This window comes from Microcebus murinus, chromosome 15, assembly GCF_040939455.1.
Source record: "Microcebus murinus isolate Inina chromosome 15, M.murinus_Inina_mat1.0, whole genome shotgun sequence".
Taxonomy (NCBI): Eukaryota; Metazoa; Chordata; class Mammalia; order Primates; family Cheirogaleidae; genus Microcebus; species Microcebus murinus.
This window is the reverse complement of record NC_134118.1, coordinates 15,306,230-15,330,623: the sequence shown is the minus strand read 5'-3', so window position 1 is coordinate 15,330,623 and position 24,394 is coordinate 15,306,230. Positions and strand designations below refer to the sequence as shown.

The 24,394-nt window shown below is 37.4% G+C and overlaps 1 protein-coding gene across 2 annotated transcripts in view; it reads left to right on the top strand.

The window, feature by feature from the left end:
• Window positions 1-24,394, top strand: part of DTNBP1 (dystrobrevin binding protein 1) — a 129,359-nt gene that overhangs the window by 59,801 nt on the left and 45,164 nt on the right. For both annotated transcript variants that reach the window (XM_012753527.3, XM_020280121.2), the window contains exon 7: window positions 10,810-10,832. In XM_012753527.3, the coding sequence (XP_012608981.3) occupies window positions 10,810-10,832 (23 nt within the window). The remainder of the gene's footprint in view (window positions 1-10,809; window positions 10,833-24,394) is intronic.

Sequence of the window (24,394 nt, the reverse complement as noted above, 5' to 3'; positions counted from 1 at the left end):
TGGAAAAACTTAAAATTCACAGGGCATTGAGAAGTGAAGTCTTGCTTCAGTAGGGGGTATAATTGGCGCTTGACTGAGCACTGCCCCAGACCTGCTTAACAAATCATAAAGCACGCAGCAAAAAGATCAAACTGTTTCCAAGTGAATTAACTATATAACAAACAAAGCTCAAAAATATTTTTAGGAATGCAAAAATATCTAGCACCCAACAAAATATATCACATGTCTGGCATCTAATCAAAGATTACTGGCAAACATATTGAGGAGGATAACCAATCAATCAAAACCATTCAGAACTGACAATTAGCAGACAAGGACAGTAAACACTGTCGTTGCAACTGTATTCTGTAAGTTTAAAAAGTGAAGTAGAGACATAGAAGATATTTAAAAAGGCCCAAACTTGTCTCTTTTTTTCCATTGTTTCCTTTTACTTCTCCCCTCCCTATTAGTTGCTAGATTTCACATGGTTCCCAGGTGACTAATTGAAAGTAAATTGGAATTTTTATTTTATTATATTTGTTATAATATGATAATCATGCTTGCTAGGTTAGTGACCTCTTGAAAACAGACTGAGAGCTGTGAATTTATTGGCTTCATGAATGTGTAATCAAATCTTACATTTTCGTTCAAAATTAAACCTAAGCTTATGAGTTGGCAAGGAACTGAAGTAACAAAATTCTTGTTCTAAAGTATCTGTTAGAAATAAATCTTGGCAGTTTCGGACTATATGTAGTCACGAGAACAGATGCAGCTAGAATATTTAACAGTTTATTAGATCCTTGGGTTGACAGTAAATATGGTTTAGGACTGATATTTAAGTTCTTCATTTATTTTGAACAATGAGTATCTATCTGCCATCGGTATTAAAAAGACATATCCTGACCTAATTCTTTAAAAATACTAAATATTTCTCTAATTGGTTTACAATACTCTTTTCCTTAGCTTTTTCCTCCCAGTTATGTAAATGCCATTCTGTACACTGGGGTTCATAAGGTTTCTGTTTTTAACAGAGACATGAAAACCTAAAGTATATCTTTGAGGTAGAAAGTAGTTAAGACTAAAGATATAGCAATCTTGAGAAAGGTTTATTGAAATTCAGCAAAACATAATTAAGATTATCCTGGGTTAAAAAAAGGCAATCCTTGTTCCAAAAATAGATTGATTATAGCTTGTGCATTATCATTTACAGAGTCTCTAATAACTTTCAGTGTTTTAGAGTGGTTTATTACATTTGGAAGAATATTTTACATTTTATATGACCATCCTGAAGTTTATATTCCCTCATTAGTTACTGATGAGGGAAAACAAGCATTTTTCAGAGATGCTTTTAAAACTATGAAATTTATCAGTTATTTTAGTCCTCAGTTATTTGAATGTGGCTAAAACCATGGCATTGCCCTGTGCTTTTGTCACTTTTCTGGTATGCTCGAGGGGTGTGAGAACCGCGACCGGCAGAGGCACACCCAGCCGCCTGCTCTGACATCAGTGGCAGGGGAGTGGGATGGCGGGGGTGGCCACGGGAGAACGCGGTGCTCCTGTGCTCTGCCCCGTGCTCCTGTGCTCTGCCCCGTGCTCCTGTGCTCTGCGCCGTGCGTGAGTGTGGTCGCATTGGCCCAGTTTTCCTGTGGCTAATTGACAGGTGCCTTTGCTTGCCTGTCTTTTACCCTTTTGCCCTTGCCTCTCACTCGTCTTTGTTCTGGCTTGGAGAAACGGCACTGTGATTGTTTCAAAGGGCGTGGACCCATTTGCTACTGGAGAGGCTTGATACACACTGGATTTCAAAGAGGGACATTTCCCCCCAAAGGGAGCAACATTTTTCTTTCTTTCTGGAGGTTTCATGTCATGTTTTGTTTATGACCAATTCCTATCCTTATAACTGATAGCAGAGAAGTACATTATTGTCACATAAAATAACACATTATTTAAGGATGACAAAATAGAAGTTACTACAGAGCTCTCAAGGATTAATTCGGGTAGGTTTGAGAATTTATCAGTTGACACCAATATTCAGTGTTTTTACATGGGTTAAACATTGAAAAGTATCCTTTAAATTATTATATAAACATTGGTCTAGTTTGGGGAAAGTTAAAACACTATTTAATCTCATAAGTAAAATTTTAGAAAGATTTTTTTAGTTAAAATGAATGGACAAGGTACATGGCATACGCTGACAGTTAAAATATTGCTTAATAGAAAAAGAAAAATTGTATAAAAATTCATATAAACCTATGAAGACATTGACAGAAAACAAATCCATGATGCACTTTAAATGTTTAATCTGTATTTTTCTTCTTAGCTTTTTAGGTAACTAAGTTCATTTACAATCAATCCTTATTTGCGTGACCTCGATACTGTCCTTTCTTGACTTCGTCTTGACTAGCGTCCTAAATCTTCTTGTCTACCTCAGGTTAGTTTTTAGTTTTCTTTGTAGACGCTTCCATGTTGGTAATTGTCTCGCATTCTTGTCTTGGTTATTGCCTGCTTGTATCCTGCACACCGTCCCCAGGCAAGCCCTTCTGTGTCCTGGCTCATCTACCACCCGTGTGGTGATCACTGTCCAACCACTGTCTTCAGCTTGGCTCTCTTACTCCTGACAGAACCAGTGCCCTCTAGACATCTCCTCTTCTTGGATATCCAAACAAACATCTCAAGAGCACCAGGCCCCCAAATTATCTTCCACAGAAAACTTGACTTTTTTCTGCTTCAATAAACTACCATCGCTGCAGATTCACCTAATCCACAAACACAGGAGTTGTGATAATCTCTTTCTCCCTCTTCTGCCATCTCTATTCTGTTCCTGGTCCAGTCTAATCTTTGCTGACTCTGTGCTTGCCTGTCATCACTGGCCTTTCCTGAGCTAGTCTAGCCCTCGTTGTTATCAGTTACCAGGCTATCCGTTATACTGATAGCCTCCTAAATAGTCGTCCTGTCTATAATCTTGTCCCCCAGTTCATTTTTTACTGTTGGAGTGTTCATTTTTTCTAACATGCAGATATAATTAATATTTCATATCATCTTCAAGATAAAAATTTAAATTAAGTAGTGATGATGACGATGATGGTAATTGTAACAGTAGCCTTTATTGAGCACTTAATGTGTTCCAGGCACCATGCTTAAAAACCTTAATCTAAATTAACACATAGAATTCTTACAATGACAATTTGCATAGGTGTATACTCTTCTCTGCCAATAAGAAAGAAGACTAAGAGAGATTAAATAACTTTCCAAGAGTTAGAGAGCTAGGAAGTGGCAGTGCTGGGTCAGATCCAGTGTTTCTCTGACTTCCAAGTCTGTTCAGACCTTTTATAGTCCATTGTCTACACACAAAGCTGTCACGCTCTGGGTTTGGGTTGGGTGCCATGGAGTAAGAAAAGGACCTTGCTTTTCTCAGTGCATTGCCTGCTGTGAGTGGTCCTTGTAAGGATGGACAAACAAAGGTTTTTAGTAGTTGTGCCACTTGATTAGGAATACAATTGTGTGTGGGATGTATGATTTTTTTTTGAACCCAACTTTTACCCTATCAACCACAAATACACCAAGCCTGTAAGAATATACAGTTTTACGTGGGTAGGGTATGACTGTAGAATGCTGAGAAATGACAAACCACTGATTTGGTAATAATGAGTGCTAGAATAGTTCTTTTTTTAGGAACCTGGCTAGCCTGTTAAAAGTTTGAATTAAAAAAAATCAATAATACAAAGGTGCTATAAATTCTTTTAATAGTTTTATAATAAAATTTTTTTAGCCAATTAGTTGCCTTGGACTAGTCACTGAACACTTCAGCACAGCAGCGAGAATAAGTGTTTTATGGACCTGTGCTTGAAAACCACAAGGTGTTTTCAGGGGCGTGGTGGGGTCTTACCTCATGTTCACATCAATGATCATGACTTTCAACGTGTTTTAACAGTTTCCTTAAAGGAGTGTACTTTCACAGAGCTGGGTAGACCCAGATGTTGCCCAGAAATTTGAGGATAGCTTTGAGTTTCATATTCATAACTGGTATCCAGTAGATTTAGTGGTCTACTTAAGTAACTTTCAGTTAGAGCTAAAATATCTCAGGTGAGCCACAACCTGCATTCAGGTAAGCCATGCTTGGCCCACGAACTATATTCTGGATGCTGAAGGTTGCATGTATGTGGAGTCAGAGGGTTGTGGGTTTTATTCCTGGTCCTGTCACTTACTAGCTGTGTGGCCTTCCATCCTCAAGCCCCATTTTCCTTCTGTATTAAGTGGCAGTTATGTTACCTACAATTAGGTAATTGTGGGGTATAGGAGATAATGTATGTAAATACCTTGTGTATGTGGGGTATACAGTAGGAACTCAGGAAAAAACTCCTTACCCTCTTCTCATCCTTCCTTATCCTACTTACCTAAACCTCCTCTCCCCACCATGGATTTCTAAACCAAATAGATTTTCACATAAAAGAGGTTTAGGAATGTAATTTTCTTGAAAGTTGGGATGAAATGTAATCCACACATAGTGCTGCCACCAATCAGCCCTTTTCTAGACCTTCATTATCGTTTTTGGAGTTCATTTTTTAAAAATTTTATTCCAGGTTGTCTTTGTTACCATCCCTCTCAGATTCTTTTCAACTTTAAATTCCAAGATTTTAGGATCCTATCATCTTACTGCTTTCTAGGCTGTGTTTGCCCAAAATAGATAAATACATAAAACTGACTTACATTAATAGCATAATAAATAAGGATTTAGTGCAGTTTTTATAACAAACTAGCTGCTTTTGAAGAGGTTTTGTTTTACAGAAAATGTTTTACAGGGCAGGTTCCGTGTAAGGAATAAATAACAGGGATGTCTAAGATATAGACAGTCTGGAGAAAATTTACTTCAAGCTGGTAGGAGGTCACCTCCCCTAACCCCACCACCAGTCCCCCTTCTACTCTATCAGCCACAACCCCACCAAGCCTACAGGGACACTCATTTTCAGGGGGTACCCCTGACTTGGGGTGGGAATGAGTGGTAGGTGTTCCATTTTTGAGAGATGCCTTGTGAGATCTTTCCTAGGAACAAGTAGTTTGCTGGTAACAAAGGGATACTGTTCAAGTGTGTTCTATAAAAAAACATATTGCTGATCATACTTCTAAAAAAATTTCCCCCTAAACATTTTCAAATGTGAAGAAAGATGTTAGAGTGGATTTTTCAGTTGGCATTTTGAATGTGGTATTTTGTGTTAGCTTTTTATCATGAATTTGTCCTAGGGAGGTAGTTTATTTAGTATTTAGAGATAGCATGCTTCATCTGTGAGATGATCATGTTTGTGGAGACATTTATACAGTGCCTCCAATCTAGTAAATTTATGTCTTGAGTCTGATTTGGTTGATTTATACTCATATACAGATTTAATATACTTCTTAGTATATTAAATCTAAACATTCTATAGCTAGTATATTAAATACTATATTAGATAAATACTGTCTAAATATAGATAGTATATTAAATTCTATACATTCTATAGATTTATTTATTAATGTTATGCTTTCTTATATTTTTATTCTGCCTTTATAGCTCAATCCCTATAGAGAAAATGATTAAATAATAGCAGTTTCACCTTTTGTAAATATTACTAGCTTTTGAGTCTGGTGTTATTTTTTTGAATGTTTTACTTTCAGGGTTTCTTATGCCAAATTTCATAAAAGCATTTGCTGAATTGAGTAAATTTTAAAATATAGTAAAATCTAAAAGAGGGCATTTCAATTCTTCATACTTATTTGACCTGAAAATACTATTAAACTATGAAAAATAAGAGACTCAAATTTTTGAAACTATAAGTAACTAACAAATTGTTATCAAATGAGAGAATATGTGACAAACTTTATAAAGAATACAATACTTCAGTCTGGGCAATAGCAAGACCCCACCTCTACAAAAACGTAAGAATAATTACCTGGGTGTGGTGGTGTACACCTGTAGTCCCAGCTACTCAGGAGGCTGAGGCAGGAGGATCTCATGAGCCCAGGAGTTTAAGGTTGCAATCAGCTATGATGATGCCACTGCACTCTAGCCCAGGCAAAAGAGAGAAAGATCCTGTCTCCAAAAATAAATAAATAAATAAGTAATAAAATAAAATATTCTATAATTACAGCAATGGTCTCTTTGAAGAAGCGGATATGCTTAGTCATTTTGCAGCCACAGTACTTGATAATCCTGATTTGCTGAGTGTCTCTTGGGTCAAACTCTGTGCACATATGAGATGCAGGACAGATGAGATGTGGTCTCTGCACTCTGTGGTGTAACTCTAGAGATGGTAACTGTATGGATACAACCACATTGCAAGGCAGTTCATGAGGTGTATAACACTGATAGAGTTAAGTTGCTATAGGAGTTTAGATAAATGGAGAGATCACTGATTGGATGTCAAGGAAGCCTTCATGGAAAAGATGAACTTGAAGACCCTTTTACACTGATTATTGTTATTACTGTTTTCAATAGAGTTTGAAGGAGAATGACCAGAACTTAAAACTCCTGCTTACCTATATGTTTTCATTTGGTGAACTGAGGGTATGACATAATGGTTAAGAGTAAAATATTTGCCATGTTCTCAGTGAACATTACCCCATCATCATCATCAATTACGCTTTCCTTCAAAACTCATCAATTCAGTGCTTCTCCAGGAAGCCTTTCCTACCAAACCAAAGTGTATGAATTGCCCCTTCTTCATTATTACTAGGAAATTCTCAGCATGTCATTACCAAAACACTAATCTATGACATCAATTTCTAAGTACTGCTTTACTTCTCTCTCTCTCTCCCACTAAAATTTCTTGAGGTTATGGAACATCTATATCCCAAACCTAGCATTATTCCTAATGGTATTCTTAACATTATTCCCAGTGTCTAAAGCTCAATGAATATTTTTCAGTGAATGATTGAACTCAAAAGAAAGATTAATATTCAGTATAAGGAAATAGTTATATTTATATGAGGTTGATGGCAGTGATGATAGAGAGAAGTGGACGAATTCAGGTTACATTCTGAGGTAGAATTGACAGGATTATTGATGGATTGGATGTGGTGAGTGAGGGTTATGGATGAACTAAAACTTGGGCTGGATAATGCCATTAATTGAGATGAGGAAAACTGGAGAACTAGCAGGCTCTATTTTGCAAATGTTTGAGAAGCTTATTTCACTTTTGAGTAAAACCATCAAACAGGCAGTTGCATGTGAGTCTGGAGCTCAAGAGAAGAAATGTAAATCAGGAAGTCAGTAATATGTAGATGGTATTCAGAGCTATGCAGCTGGGTGAAATTGACTTCTGAATGAATGTAAGTTAAGGAGAGAAAAAGTTCCAGAACCAAGCCTGCAGCACACCAGCATTAGTATTCTGGAAGGGGTAGAGCTGCTAGCAAAAGAAACTGAAGGAGACCCCTAAGGAAACTTTCTCAGGGAATCGCCAGTTGGGTCAAAGGCTGCTGAGGGGTTAGGATAAGAAGTGGGAATCGGTCACTGGATTGTTGGTCACTGGATTGCCTTGATTGTGTGGTAGTGGGGTCCAGAAGTCAAATTGGAAAGGGTTTGGGAGTGACTGTGAAGCAAGGGAGGGAGGGAGGAGCTGTCAGAGCCACGTCCTTGAGTAGGCTGAAGGGCGTGGGAATCCAGCCTGCAGCACCCCCAGCCTTCCAGGTTATTTCAGCAATATGAACTCATGCACTGCTCGAGATCTTTTTCTCTTCCTTCTGGAGAAGCAGACTGGACCCCTCATGTGGCAGGTTTGTCTCCTTCCTCCCCCGTCCCCATTTAATCAGGTGCCGTGGGCTGTTGAGAATTTTTCAAATGGCACTCCTCTTTTCATTGCCATTGCCACTGCCACTTATGTCACTTTTGCCAGGCATTAATTAGCTCTTCTCCAAACCACTCTCATAGTTTCCTAAGTACTCTCTGCTTTTATTCTCTCCCTTGCCAATACATCCATCCATCACGGCTAGAATGTTCTTCCTAAAGCACAGCTTTGCTCATGTTATTCTCCTACTAAAAATAAAACCAAATTTTTCAGCCTGGCACTGAGAACCATCTACCTTTTAATCTAAACTGCTTTCTCTTCATTCAGCGTGCTGCTCTGAAGTATTTGCTCCAGGACAAATACTTGCTGCACTGAAGTCAGTTCCCTACCTATAACCTGCATCTTTTGGCCTCCTTGCCTTCCCAGCCACCACTGCCTCTGCTGGACGTGCCTCCCTGCCGTCTCAGTACCTCTAACACTGCAGTTCCCAACTCCCGGGCCTCGGACTGGTACTGCTCCCTGGCCTGTTAGGAACCAGGCCTCACAGCAGGAAGTGAGCATTGGGTGAGCGAGTGAAGCTTCACCTGTATTGACAGCTGCTCCCCATCATCCGCATCACCGCATAAGCTCCTCCTCCTGTCAGATCAGTGGGGGCACTGGATTCTCACAGGAGCATGAACCCTGCTGTAAACTGGCACGCGAGGGATCCAGGTTGTGCTCCTTATGAGAATGTAATACCTGATGATCTGAGGCGGTGATGCTAGCACTGGGGAGCAGCTGCAAATGCAGATCATCATGAGCAGAGAGGTTTGACTGCACAGAGACCATAATAAATCAATTGCTAACAGACTCATATCAAAACACTGTCAGTGACTGGCAAGTGACAATTAAGCTGCATCTGGTGGCAGGCTTTGTAGTGGCAAGTGAGCACCTTAATTGTAGAGCTGCATGTGGCGGCATGCTGTAAGTCTGAATCCAACGCTTATTTTAGTCCGTGTGTGACCGGCCCATTATTTTATTTACCACTTCCATCCGCACCTCTTTCACGCACTTCACACTTGTCTCAGTCAGTGTTTTGGTAAGTCCATAAGCTAACTCTAGCAAAAATGAGTAAGAAACAAACATCACAGGAGAGCTTCTTTGAAAAGGGGGAAAGATCCAATGATGAGATAGCAGCAGACTCTAAGACTGCCAACAAAATGAAAGCTGCATTTAAAAGAAAATACCGAGAGTTCTACTTGAAATACGTACAGGTTCATTGCAACAGGTGATTCCCATTCTCCAAGCCTGCTTTGTATAAACTGGCAACCAGCTATCCAGTGAAGCCATGGAACCTTCAAAACTGCTCCACATGGTGATCAACAACCCTTCATTTAAAGACAAGCTTTTGGAGTTTTTGAAAAGAAAAAAATGTGAACACCACATGCCCTTTAGAATTTTGAACTGCATGTTCTGTCAATGCCCTGCACCCCTCCAGTGACTTCAGGGAATTACTAACGTGAGGGCATCACTAACAAGTAAATTGAAAATGTCTTTTCAAGATTCTTAGCATATATGCTACCTTCCTGTTAAGTACTTTGGTTTTCATCCCATTATTGGAGTATAAAGTAGCTTTCAGGCGTGCTTAACTTGTACCTACCTAAAATTTTTTTTTAAGAGGCAAGATCTTGCTCTGTCACCCCAGCTAGAGTGCGGTGGTGTGATCATAGCTCACTGTAGCCTTGAACTCCTGGGCTCAAGCGATCCTCCTGCTTCAGCCTCCAGAGTTAGTTGGGACTACAGGCACACACCACCACAGCTGGCTAATTTTTAAAATTTTTGTAGAGACGGGGTCAGGTTGGCCTCCAACTCCAGCCCTCAAGCTGATCCTCCCACCCTGGCCTCCCAAAGTGCTGGGATTACAGGCGTGAGCCATCACGCACAGTCTAGCTAACCTTTTAAAAGGAAATTGACTATTGACTGAAGGGAAACAATTGCATGGTTTTTTGAAAAGACAGGATTGAAAATTATATTCTCTTTCGTAGTTTATGAACCATGGTGCTGGAGAATTATTATGAGGAGTAGGTATTTTTAGGAAAAGAGGAGTGGGATGACCATCTGATTTAAGAACCTTCACTTTGGCTGTTGCAAGAACATTATCTGCTTGGCCTTTCAGTAGGCATCTTGCCAGTCCTTCGTACCAGCTGTTAATTGTAGTCAACTATTTTGGAACATGAGGGTATTGTAATTAGAAGTGTAGAATACTGATTTGAAAGTTGAAAACATTTCTGGATTTTTCGTAAATGCAAATAAAATATAAAGGTCTCATATTTTAAGTGGGATAACAAGCCTTTACTAAATAAACTTGCCTCCTCAATATTACTTTTTATTAGTACTGATACTGAGAAAAAAAATATACAATTGCAAAATTATGATAGAAGACCTGAAAATAACTTGCTTTGTCCTCTTTGTCACAAAGTGTTTATTTTATGATCATTAATCTCATTTCCCCCACTGTACATTTCCCCAGGAAGCTTTGTGTTTTGGCATCCTTAATTGACATTGACAAAATAACAAACCAGAAGATTCCTGGAGGCTTGGACCTTTTGTGGCAGGATGAACTGTGAATCTCCATCCCTTCCTATGTGTTTTCTCCCTTTTCTCCTTTGCTATTAAAAGGGGGAAATAGCCATTCCTATGCTGGATAATTTTTGACTAAAGATCTCAAAAACTCATTATTTAATCTTTATCAATGGAGGAAAAACCATGTTAAGTGCTATTATAAACTGATTCTTATATATATGAGATGTTCATAGCTAGCATTAAAATGCTGTCTGTTTTCTTATAAGTGTTTTGTTGTTTTAATAGTTTAAATTTTGGTAGGATTGTTTTTTAGCTGTTAATAGATAATAGCAGAAATTACTAAAAATAGTTGCTTTATCCTAATATATTGGTAATTTCAGTAAAACATAATTGATATGTGAGCATCCAGAAATACCACTCTGGGCATTTAAAGCGCAAACATTTTTGTTATGATGTATGAGCATTTCCATTGGGAACTGATTATTTTAATTTTGCATTTTCTTTTTTTCTACAGGAAGGAACTTGAAACGTTCAAAGGTAATTTTGTGTTTAATTCTTCACTTGAAAGTCGTTGAGAGTTAATTGATGTCAGATGTACTCTCTTGATGATGATGAAAGAACTCATTCCTTTTTTTAAATCACTTTACATCAAAAAGTAAAAGTTTGTTTAGTGCTGTTTTTGTAGGCTTTATTTCATCACAAGTGGTTTTGGCATTCTTCTTAGCAGATGTACCAAGTGAGAGTTTCTGCTAATGACCATGATAAGTAGTATGTTAGGAAGAGGACACAGCACCCCCTTTGAGGTTGGTGAGAACCATAGCTTAAGAAGATTTGGTTTCTGTTGTGCAGTCTAGGTCACATGGAAAGGGGATAGTGACACAGAGCAAGATGTGCCCCTGTGGTTGCCCTCACAGTCACTGCCACGAGGCCTTCAATGCCAGGTCCTGCCCTGCTACTATCTTGTGACGTTGGATGAGTCTCAACTTTTTCAGGCACAGTTACTCTCTCCATCTGTAAAACTAGAGGCCCTGATAAAATATATTCTGAGGTTCTGAGATAAAATATATTCTGAGATTACCCAGCCTTCCTTGTTAATTTTAGGGAACTTTTGAAGAAGGGACACTGGAGATGACTCTTGGTCATGTTGACCCTTACTGGTCATGGAGAAATACTAGCAGAAAAAATAGAGAAAACCACAAACTTTCCAGAAGTTCAAGACTGTTCCAATTTGCCATTTTTCAATTACTCATGAGCAATTAAGTAGTAGAAATCACTATTCTTAGAGGGACTCATTTCAATAACCAGGAAGACTTTCTGAATTAGTTACTAAATCACTTCTGCTTTGTATTCTTATTGTATTTCACATATAAACTAATATTGACCTTTTGATTTCCTGACTGATTAAAGATTTTCTAGTATATAATTTATAGTTGAATTGTTTATATGTCTGATGTGTTTAGATGTTTTAGAAAAAAATGACTAATCCTCAAGGTAAAAGGTATAAGGGCTAATTCCTGCTACAGCTATAACTGAACAGCTTTGATTGGGCTGGATTTCTCTCTGACCCGCTACAGCTGTGGTAGATGATTAAGCTCATGACCAGTTTGTTGAAGGTACAGTTAAATGATCATGTGATATAATGTATTATCGTGGCTATCATTGTTCTTATCCTATTTGTGAACCACTACTGAAGAACATTATTTTTCATCAGTGGTTTAAAATAAGACTTGAAATCCTCATAAAAATGCTTTTCTTTCTTTTCATTCTTTCTTTTGGTTGATTAGTTTAGCATCTTATATAACATTAAGAGATGGAAAAAAACAAGTTAATATTAAAAGACAGTCAGGGAGGCAGATTATGTAAAATGTCAGTTTTACTTGCATCTCAGTGCTAAGACATTCTTTTTTTTTAGTATGACAATATTCACAAAAAAAGAAGAGAACAGCAGTTTGCAAAAGGTTAGGTAGTGTTGCATGTTATCTGCAACACTAGAATAATTCAATTTAGGCTGAAATATTTTGTTTACACATCCCTAATTGTATACAACAATTAACAGCACATCACATCCACCCACAGGCCAATTAAAGATCTCAAATTTGAACAAATCCTAAATTGAGTATTGTATCTAGATTTTTAGTATGAATGTTCATTAAAAATTGTTTTTTCTTGAGTGTTTTACTAATATTTCAAAAGCATGAGTAGCGATAACAAGAAAAACAGAAATTTAATGGCTCTTCTGAAGTATTAGCAGAGAAAAAGAGATTTTTTTTTTTTTTTTTTTTTTTTGAGATAGAATCTTGTTCTGTTGCCCAGGTTAGAGTGCGGTAGCGTCAGCCTAGCTCACAGCAACCTCAAACTCCTGGGCTCAAGCAATCCTCTTGCCTCAGCCTCCTGAGTAGCTGGAACTACAGGGGCATGCCAGCACGCCCATCTAATTTTTTCCATATTTGGTAGAGACAGGGTCTCACTCTTGCTCAGGCTGGTCTTGAACTCCTGAGCTCAAGCAATCCTCTTTGCCTTGGCCTCCCAAGTAATCCTCAGTGCTAGGATTACTGGAGTAGCCACCTCGCCTGGCCAGAAAAAGAGATTTAAAAATTTATTCAAACATATTGTAGGCCGGGCGCTGTGGCTCATGCTTGTAATCCTAGCTCTTGGGAGGCCGAGGCGGGCGGATTGCTCAAGGTCAGGAGTTCAAAACCAGCCTGAGCAAGAGCGAGACCCCGTCTCTACTATAAATAGAAAGAAATTAATTGGCCAACTGATATATATATAAAAAATTAGCCGGGCATGGTGGCGCATGCCTGTAGTCCCAGCTACTCGGGAGGCTGAGGCAGGAGGATCGCTTGAGCCCAGGAGTTTGAGGTTGCTGTGAGCTAGGCTGACGCCACGGCACTCACTCTAGCCTGGACAACAAAGTGAGACTCTGTCTCAAAAAAAAAAAAAAAACATATTGTAACAATTTATTTTTTGAATATTGCCTTTGTTTTTCCTTTTTAAGTTGCAGGAAAACAAAAGGTGTTACTTTCTCCAGTCATTCAATTTATAGTTGTATTTAGAAGCTTTTTTCTAAATGGGGGAAAAACTAACTTTTGGGGACTAAAACACAAAATTAGTAACCCTCAAAGTTAGTAATATAGATTCAGTTATCATCCACTCAATTCTGAATTCTGCCTTCTGCACTCCATTGAGGTTAATGGATTAAGTTCACCTTTCACTTCTGCTACATATGGCAAATCTCTACCAGATTATTAAAACCAGTTGTTGTTATTTTAATGTTGGCAGCAGGAAGGTTTCCTGTGTTTCCCAAATATTGCATTCATTTAAACTTTTTAGTGGCAATCACTTGAATATTAGATAATATAAAAAGGAGAGTGGGATCATAAAAATCCTAATTTTATATTTTTAATGGGGAAGGAATTTCATTATTGTAAGCACATGTAGAGTAAATAAGCTTGCACAGTCCTTAAAGACATGAGAAATTGGCCATGAGTAGACATGTCTGTTTTTCGGGGATTATTAATCATTTTTCCACTTTAATTTTTTAAATAAATTATCATTCTATGTATAATCTTAAAATCACTCGTAAGATTTTTAAAGTATAGGTCTAGGAATATTGTGCCACTGAAAAGAGTAGAGGTAGTGAGATCTAGGGTTAGATAGGATTCTTACCTCCATAAGATTCCTGCCTTGACATGGCTTTAAAATGTAGGCTGGCTCTGTGACCTTCACCTGAGTGCCTCACCAGATTAACCGTCATTCTCCATTGTCTCTATACAACATAGAGCATACTGAGTGCTTGTGGCTGGCAGTCTACTTGTTCCTACCAGTGGAGTGGAATGCTTACCCAGAGCGAGCTGTGTTGCTCCTATTATGTTGTTATAATATGCATTTTAATTAAATATTAGATCAAATGATGAAACCTCAGTGTTAAGGAGAACTATTTATAAGAAAATAAAGTTGACTGCTTTGGAAGACTTAATATAGGTAAATAGCTTTTAAGGGTTGCTGCAAAAGTATAGTTAAGAATTAGAAAAGACGGGATATAAATAATAAAAATCCTGAAAGATTCCATACACAAATTATTTTACACATCTTAAATTTCTGCTTGCATCATATAGGAGGATGTCCATGGTAATCTCCTTCTCAATGTAAAATTATCTGACCGTGTCAGAAATGTGATTAATAGTGTGAAAACATGTCAGGATTTAGGAGTTACCACTATCTCAGTGAATGTGGTCATCATGAGAGTATGTGGGAAAAGGTAGCTGAGGCCATCTTCTTATTGTATGATCACATTTAAGGTTTGGGACTGGAGAGCAGAGACAATAGATGAGACAGGTCAGAGAAACAGGAGGAAGACTAAGGTAATTTAATGACAAAGAAGCCTAAAAAGGAGAAAGTTTAACAGGAGAAGTAGTTATCAGTGACATAAGTAATGCAAAGAAGTTGTGCAGAATGAGAATATCCCCTTGGATTTGACAATGAATAGGTGACCTGGAAGAACTGTTTGTAAAGGGTGGATCCAGATTGCAAATCATAAATATACGAGGAGTTAGGAAATAAAGGTGACATGAACTAACTATATTTTCATGAATGTAAGGAAAGAAATGAAAATGTATCTTAAGATAGGATCAGGGTCAAGGTCAGGGGAAAAGGTAAAGTTGAAGATGTTAAAGAAGGAAGACATATATGATGAGCCAGCAGGGCAGTGTAGCCATGGGTGCTAATGAGAGCATGATGGAAATGATTGGCCATGCAGTCCTGGCTGGGGAGGAGAGGCCTGGCAGCCTAGGCAGGTGAGGAGGTGCAGGACAGTGCCACCATAACGGGGAAGAGCTCTTTCAGGGGTTGAGGTGGATCTTGTGGTCAAAGAAGGATTTTCAGTTTGAGATCTTACAGGTGGAGCAATACTCAGTGATGATGATAATGGCTAAATTTCAGTAGAAATAGAAGTCATCACATGGAATAGGTCATCTGAATCAGAGAATTCTGAGAGTGTCAGGAGTACCATTTGTTTGGATGAGTCCTGGGTGTGGATTATGCATATTGTTGGCTTGGCAGCCCTTAGCATGTTACAAATAACAGATGTTAAACTTGAATAGAGTGAGTTTGTTCAATTCAAGGGTTATCTTAACATATGGCAGCTATTCAGCTGCCACTTGGCAATATGTGATAGAGAATCAGGTTGGATGACAGTCCTCTGTCCTCAAGAAGCTAAAGGACTGTGGCACAGCTTATAGAGAGGCAAATGTATAATTTGAATACAATATAGAAATAATAAAAATAAGCACACAAAGTGAAAGTAATCAACTAGAGAGAGGCAGTCACACTTGATCTGAATGACGAGTACTCACTGGGCTGAAAAGGATGATAAGGACATTCCAGGAAGAGGAAAGAACAATTGCAAAGATGCAGAGATGTTTATTTTGTTTCAGGAATGCAAGTTAAAATTTAATTTCTTCTTCACTGAAGGAACTACAAATAATTTGTCATGGTTGAAGCATATGGTATGTGGGGTGAAGGGGTGAGGGATGAAGTTGGACACATAAGCAGGGAACAAATGACACACGGCTTTGTATGTCATGCACAGGAGTTTGGACATTTCCCTTTGGGCCAGTGGTCTCCAAAGAAGACTGTCACTATGCAAACCAATAGTAATGGAGAAGAAAACTGGAACTTCTATTTGTTTCTTTTTTTTATGTCATCCTTTTAAATGTCAAATTCATGTCTATTATGTAATAAATTAGTACAGGAATTCATGTTTATGATATGTGAATATTCACATTTGGGGGTACATGTTGAAAGTTGTTGCTCAAGGTGGAGGTGCATGATCAATAGAGCTTAGAGGTTACTGTTGTAGCAGATAGAAGCAGGGTAAGGAGTAGGAGAACCCAAAGGGTTTTTAGTCAGGGTGGAAGGATCAGATTTGTATTTTACAGTGAGTTTTCTGGGATCATATAGAAGATAGATTGGAAAAGAACAGGTCTAGACTAAAACAGATTAGTTGGGAAACTATTAAAAAGATTTGAATTAAGGCAGTGGTAGAATGGAAAGAAAGACAAAGATTCAAGAAACTAACTAGAATAAAAACAATATCACTAAATTGTTCCTTTTTATTACTGAATTAATATTTTATTGTATGACTATACCACATTTTGTTTTTCCACTCACCAATTGATAGAGATCTGGATCATTTCCAGGTTTTGGCTACTGTGAATAATCTACCATACACTTTCTCGTGCAAGTCTTCATGTAGACATGTTTTCATTTCTCTTGGGTGTACAGCTAAGACTAGAATTTCTGGATCATGTGATAAGTTTATGTTTAATTTTTTAAGAAACTGCTAAATCATTTTCTCAAATGACTATACCATTTTATGTTTCCATCAGTAATGTATGAGGGTTGCAGTTTTGCCTCATCCTTGACAACAGTTGTTATTGTTAGCTCTTACATTTAGGTCTGTGATCCATTTTGAATTAAGTTTTGTGTTTGTATGAAGTAAGAATCTAAGTCCATTTTTGTATAGATTGATATCCAGTTGTCTCAGAACCATTTTTTGAAAAAACTATCTCCCCATTGAATTGCTTTGTCACCTTTATAGGAAACCAGTGACCATAAATGTAAGAGTTTATTTCTGGACTGTCAACTTTGTTCCTTATTGCCAGTACCACACTGACTTGATTATTGTAGCTTTGTAGTAAGTTCTGAAATTGAGAAGTCTAAGTTCTTTTTCTTCTTTTTCAAAATTGGTTTGGCTATTTTAGGTTTGCATTTCCATATAGATTTTACAGTCATTTTGACAATTCTAACAACAACAAAAAAAAGCCTGTGGGACTTTTAAAGTGCTTGTTATGTTGCATCTGTAGATCAATTTTGGGATGATTACCATCCTAATTACACTGAGTCTTCTAATACATGAACATGGAGCGTGTCCATATTTATTTAGACCATCTTTGGTTTTTCCCAGCATTGTTTTGTTATTTTCAACATATAAGTCTTATACTTTTATTAAATTTATTCCTTAATATGTTGTTCTTATTGAGCGAATTCTGTCTTGGGCATGTTAAATTTGAGGTGTCTATGAGACATTATCAATAGAAGTATCCTGTGGGCTGTTGGACCTCAGGAGAAAGATCTGAGCTATCTCTGGGTGTAGCCAGTGCAGAGGTGGGAGTGGAAGCCTTGGGTTGGAATGAAGTTGCTCCCAGAGGGCAGGCAGAATGAAAAAAGACGACACTGAATAGAAATCTAGGAAGCACCAACATTCACCAGACAGGCACAAGAGGAGAACTAGCTGTTTATAATGAAGGCTGTCAGCTATCAGCCACAGAGGAGGTAGAGGGGAGTGTGGTGTCACTAGAAGGAGGACATTTCAAGGGAATGTCAGGAAGCAATGTCATATTGCGAGGAGAGGGCAAATGGAAATATAGTCTGAGAAGGGTCATTTAATTTGGCAATTAAGAGCTAATTGGTGGCCAGGCACAGTGGTTCACACCTGTAATCCTAGCACTCTGGGAAACTGAGGCAGGAGGCTCACTTGGGGTTAGGAGTATGAGACCAGCCTGAGCAAGAGTGAGACTTCGTTGTTACTAAAAATGGAAAAAGTAAATTAGCCAGGTGTGGTGGTGCATGCCTGTAATCCCAGCTACTCAGGAGGCTGAGGCAGGAGGATTGCTTGAGTCTGGGAGTTGTAGGTTGCAGTGAACTATGCTGATGCCAGGGGACTCTAGCTGGGGCAACAGAGTGAGACTCTGTCTCAAAAAAAAAGGGGAGGGGGTGGTGAGGGCTAATTGGTAATCTTAATGAGGACAATTTCAGCAGCATGGGTGTCTGTGTGTGGAGGTTGGGGTAGAAACCAGATAGCAGAGGATTGGAATGAGTGGAATGTTCTGCCTTGTTCATCACGGGTTAGTGACCCTGGTGCTTAGTTCGCACTTTGGTGCTTATTAAATATTTGAATGAATGAGGAAGTAGAGACAGTAGTTTCAAAAGCTAAGGGTAGGGAAGGAAAGAACTGGGGTTAGAGGAATGAGTTACGTGGAAGGGAGGAATTCTTTTTTTTTAGTTTGAGAGAAACTTGAATATATTTATATGAAAAGGGAAAAGAAGGAGAGGTTTGAAGTGAGAGAGTGGCTGATTGACAGAGCTGTGAATCAGAGAGGCCAGAGGGAGTGCGATTTAGAGCATACTGTGTTGAAAAAGGAAAGGACTATGGACAAGTGCTTATAACTATTGGAATTATAGTGATTTAAGATACTTATTAAAATGTATATAGTGCATTCCAAGCCACTGGTTAGTGTTGCTGAATTTGAAGAAACCTTTAGGCTAAAGTTACATTTAAAATGAGGTGGGGGAAATTTAAAGATGCCTTATGTGTTATGCAATGAACTATATCCTTAATTTTTATGTTATTACTTTCAGACAGCAAGATTTCTCCTCTCTTCCGGTGTGTTACTAATGTATCTTTGTGCCTGGATGATAAATTCAGATGGATTCAGTATATTTTCAACCCCTCCCTCCCCCCATTTTGAGCAGCATTTGGTATGGTCCCAGATCGGTGCATACATCTTTATACACTAGAGCCCCTGAGAGCTTGCGTTTTGCTTTTATAGAGGCAGTAGATTCCGATGTATGTCTGCTTAAGCCATCAGCAGAAAACTAACAGGCTTAATACAGTTTCTTTGGAAAAACCTGCTTCTGGCTTCAGCCTCACTTCCTTTGTTCTACATCCCAGAAGAGGCACATGAGGAAAGCTGCCTGCTGACTGGAGGCTTCACTTGACCATCACTGAGCTTCTGTTTACTTGTTCAGGTCTCACGTCCATGTCATCTCCAGGACTCACCGAAAATAGTCAGAGGAATCCCTGTAGGTGGAACTTTATTTTATGTTTTTCCTTAGCTGCTTTTCTTTAAAATTTTAAACCCCATGCTTGGGTACATGGCTATATTTGCATGGTATGCAGATGATATATTATTAAAAAGCAGAAATTTCAACTTAATTTGAACCTACATGCAGTACATTTTAATGAGAGCATTATTAGTTTCTTTATATTAATATTACCAACAAGCAAGCATTTCTAAATTAATATCTAAAACAGGTAAAAAAAGGTTGCGTGGAAATCTAGGACTTTTGCTTTTATAATATGTGTCTTATGCATGAAGTAAAATTCACCAAACAGATGTTTTTTATGAAGTAGCATTTATATTGAAAGATACAATAAATATAAAATACCAGGGAAGTAATACTAGCTATTAGAATAATGAATCCAGTGCAGCTCCATAAAACTGATTAAGCATCCCTTGCTATTAGTATGTTCATTTTCCAAGAAGCAGTTAATATGGTTAAATATTTGAGCTATATCCAAAGACAGTATAAAGTTAAAATTCATTCCATTTTACTATATGGGTTCATCTAAAATGGCTGATTTTCAATATGGGTTTTTGGAAATGTCATAAGGCTTCATACAGGTTAAAACATATATATTCTTTTCATAATTTTACAGAACTTCAGTGTACTCTTTATCATCTGTTGGCCAGAGGCCACAGTTTTAATGACATCTTCTTGTGGCATTTTTATGTGTACATATACAGGAATATTGAACTTGTGAAATTATACCTTGAAAATTAATTGTTCATTTTTTTTGGTTGAGTAATTTATTATTCTGTCTGTGAAGATAACTGAGGAATGATTTTAAATAGTTATTGCATTTTTAGAAACACTCTATTATGCTTTTAAGGTGGTTTGTATTATGACATATATATCATGCTTTGTCAGGTGGAAGCCACTTATTTTTAAGTGGAAAAAAATGAAAGAAGTACATGTTATCTGTAATCTCTTACTCTACCAAGGTTACTTTGTGTTTTTTTAGATTACAAATTAGAATAGAGTATATCAAACTTTAATTAAAAGAAAAGTTCCTTCTTTTTCTTCCTCTCTCACATCCATATTTGTATAGTGTAGCAAGTCCCTTCCAGATCTTTAAGCTTGGATTAACTGAAGTAAAATGATAGCTCAGGAATTTATTATAAAATTGGAGCATTAAGGGAATGAAATTCTAATGAGAGATATTACCATATTCGTCAGTATTTAAGTATTGAGGAAAAAACTAATAGTAATATAGGGAGTGAGAACTTTAGTTTTATTTTTCAAGTATTTATAGGGAATGTATAATAAATGATATATATTCTCTTCTTTTGAACATAGTGGTTCTAAGGGTAAAGATCTGCATATAGGTATAATCTGGTATTAAATTTTAATATTTTAAATTATTCATCTAAGAAATTACTCCCTGAAAAATCTTGATTTGTTAGGAGATACTGGCAAGATTTTTAAGGGTCTGCTTAGCTTTTTTCACATCAGTATGTTAAGTACATATTCATTTTTAAAAAGCTGGTTTATATTTATGTAACAGTGCTTAGATAAAGTTAGTTCCTATGTCCTTTAGTACAGAAATGTTTATATCCTGTTGTTAATTTTGGTTCTAAGACAGTTTATTTTTAAGACTTAGTTGATTCTTTATTCTAATACCCTGTCATAAGATATCATACTGGGCATGACCTGAAAGTCTCTAAGCTAAAGCTTTATACTGAAAGGGAATTGGCATTCTCACAGCTTGTTTAGGTATTAAACTACATAAAAATAGAGCCTTGAGATGAGAGTTGTGATGCTTAAATGTTACATTTCTGTGATTTCTTATTATGATTAATACCATTGTATGATCAATAATTATAGCAATAGAGTATTTTAGAAATGGATCAGGACAACTTTTTATTGTTTATCATATATGTTTGGTATCATGAATAAATACAGCTATCTGTTTCACTGCCCTTTTTGCTGGAACATGGTATAAACTTGACAGCAAAAATTAGATCTTTCATAAAACTAAATTTCAGTACCAGAAAAAGGGTTCTATGAAGATTTTAACTGTCAGGCTCAAAAAGAAGTTTTGTCTGTTGAATTGATATGGAACTTCATGATTTTGTCTTAGCTTTTTGAAGGTTTGTGCCAGATAATAACCTGTGGGTTCTCACAGCTTTGCTGACTAAACCATTGAGAGCAACTCAATGTACCTTCTCAGAAGACTGGTAGTTAGTTGCCTGATGGTTTTTAAAGACATCCAGGGAAAGGGAGAAGTCAAGTGGCCAATTGAGCCGAGAAATTCCCACTCCTACTTAAATATTCATCTGTCTTTCCCTGTAGAGATGTGCTTGTACCCTGAATACACATATGTGAAATTTGGTTAATTTGATTATATTTGAGAAATAAAACATTGTTTACCCTAAAGTAGGGGAAATAACTAAAGAAAAATTTGGAACAATACTGAGCTATTTAATTTCTTTTTCTATTTTTCTTAAGGATTAAAGTATTTGTATAAGACAAAGATTAGCATAGGATACTTAATAATATACTATTCACTTGTAAGTCTTTAATTCCAGTTTAGAAAACTCATGAAATAATTACTCTAGTAGATAAGCTGGAATTGAACACTCAGAAACTTACTAGGTAAAGATGATTCATCAATTCTAATTATGTTTATTTTTAATTGGAAAGTAAAAATATTTGTAATAAGAATTGTCACAGTCATTTCAATGAAGTGATCAAACAATAAATAACATTTGAATATATCAGCCTGCCATCAGAATTTTTTCTTTCTTTAGTAAAATTTATGGGGCACAGAATATCAGTCTTACAACCATAGGTCTATGAGTATAATCCTGTTATTTCTATTAAAATTACTATGAATCAGAGAAAGAAGGAAACTACTACTTATTAAGCATTTACAGTGTGTTAGCTATGTGTGTTGCATATGATAGTACCACAACATTTCAATTAGTATCACAACAGCCTTGTGAGCTGAGAAAATTGAGACCCAGAGGGTTAAAAAAGACACCCAGCTAGAAAGCATTTCAGCAGAGATTTAAACCCAGAAACGTCTGTGCTCAAAACCTGCGTTTTTCTCACTTTGCCACAGTGATTCCTAGGAAGAGCTGAAAAGTAAACAATAAAATTTAGACACTTGTTTATTTCCTTAGTGTTCAGTTTTCTTTATGTATTGCATTTGTATCTAGTCCTTTTCTCCTGTTCACTTTCTGTACCACAAACTTTAATAGTTAAGTAGATTATTGCGATTTCATCTTTAAGTATTAATATTTTATCTGCTTCCTGGTCTTGATGTGTAGCTCTCCTTTAGTTATACCAGGCTATTTTAAAAACAAAAACAAACAGAAACCCAATGTTTTTATTAAAAAATAAATTATTTAAAAACTGATTTATGTTGTAGAACCCTGGAAAGATTCCTCTAAATTTAGGATGTGGGTTGAGGCTCAGAGCAGGACTGGAAGAGACAGGTAAGGCCTCCAGAGCCCCTCCCGACACGGTCTAAGTCAGACATGAAATATCTGACTGTTCTTAAAATGAAGTCTTCTCTATTAGAGATACTAATTTCTGAGTAACAGTTTTTCATGTCCCGTTTTTGTACTTCTAGCCTCATATCTTAGGAAAACCTTCTCAGTCTTATTATCCAACACCCTGTCCTATGTACAGTACCTTTTTGAGCAGTTCTGAGGATGTTTATTATCTAGAGTGTATTTAACAGTCCTTACTTTCCACTGACTTTCTTGAGTTTTGGAGTGATAGTTCCCTCAACCTTTTCTTTTCATAGTAGCTGATTGTAGATGCTTTTTTCTCCTGGTCACCCTCGTTTGGACACATTCTAGATTTCTAGTTCCCCTGATAAAAGTGGTGTTCGGACCTGCACAGTCTTCTGGAAATGGTGAATCTTATTACCATAGCTTTTTATTAGGTCATTAAATATGAAATGTCTGATTTCGAATTAAAAGTGTAGTTTATTTTGTCTCAAACAAGAAGCAGTACAATTAATCAAAGTGTACGCCTAAACTATCCACATAGTTTCGCCGTCTTAACAGTAGCCTGTTTATGCCAGCAGCAAAGAAACCTGGAGAGCAAGTGTCGATGAAATCGAGAAAGGCATTTTCTATAGCTTGTTGAGAATTGAATATTTTTCCTTGCAAGAAGTGGTCCAAAGCCTGGAAGGAAGTAGTAGTCAGTTGGTGTAAGGTTGGTGAATATGATGATGACAGAGTTTCCAAGTCCAGCCTCTGTAGTTTGAGCAGCATTGTTTGTGTGACATGTGGTCAAGCGTTATCTTGCAAGAGAATTGGCCTGTGTCTATTGACCAGTCTTGGCTGCTTAATCGCAAACATCTTCATCATTTTTTCCAACTGGTTGCAGCAGACATTGGTTGTAATCGATTGACCAGGTTTCATACAGCTGTAGTGGATAATACCAGCACTAGACCACCAAACAGACACCATTAGCTTTTGTTGGATGAATATTTGGTTTTGGACTGTGTTTCAGTACTTCATCTTTATCCAGCTATTGTGCCAACTGCTTGCGATTATCAAAAAGAATCAGTTTTTCATCACATGTAACAATACAGTGTAGAAATGGTTCACTTTTATGTTGTGACAGCAAAGAAAGGCAAACTTTCAGACACTCTCTCTACTGATACTCGTTTAATTCATGTGAAACCCATCTATCCAGCTTCTTTACCTTGCCTATTTGTTTCAGATGGTTCAGTTTGTCAGAATAGTAATGTCAGACCTTGCTGCTAATTCACATGTAGGTTGAGATGGATTTGCTTCCAGGACAGCTTTCAGCTCATTATCCACCTTAGTCTCAGGTCACCCACGTAGCTCATTTTCAGGATTCAAATCACCAGAAGGAAACTTCTCAAACCATCGACGTACTGTGTGTTCATCAGCCACATCTTTCCCAAACACTTTGTTGATATTTCAAGCTGTCTGTGCTGCCTTGGTTCCACAACAGAACTCATATTTGAAAATAACATGAATTTTTGACTTATCCATGGTTTCACAAAAATTGCTCTAAAAAAATTTGAGGGAACCGGGAACAGTGGCTCACACCTATAAATCCTAGCAGTCTGGGAGGTCGAGGCAGGAAGATTGCTTGAGCTCAGGAGTTCAAGACCAGCCTGAGCAAGAGTGAGACCCCCTGTCTCTACTAAAAATAGAAAAATTAGCTGGGCATCGTGGCATGTGCCTGTAGACCTAGTTACT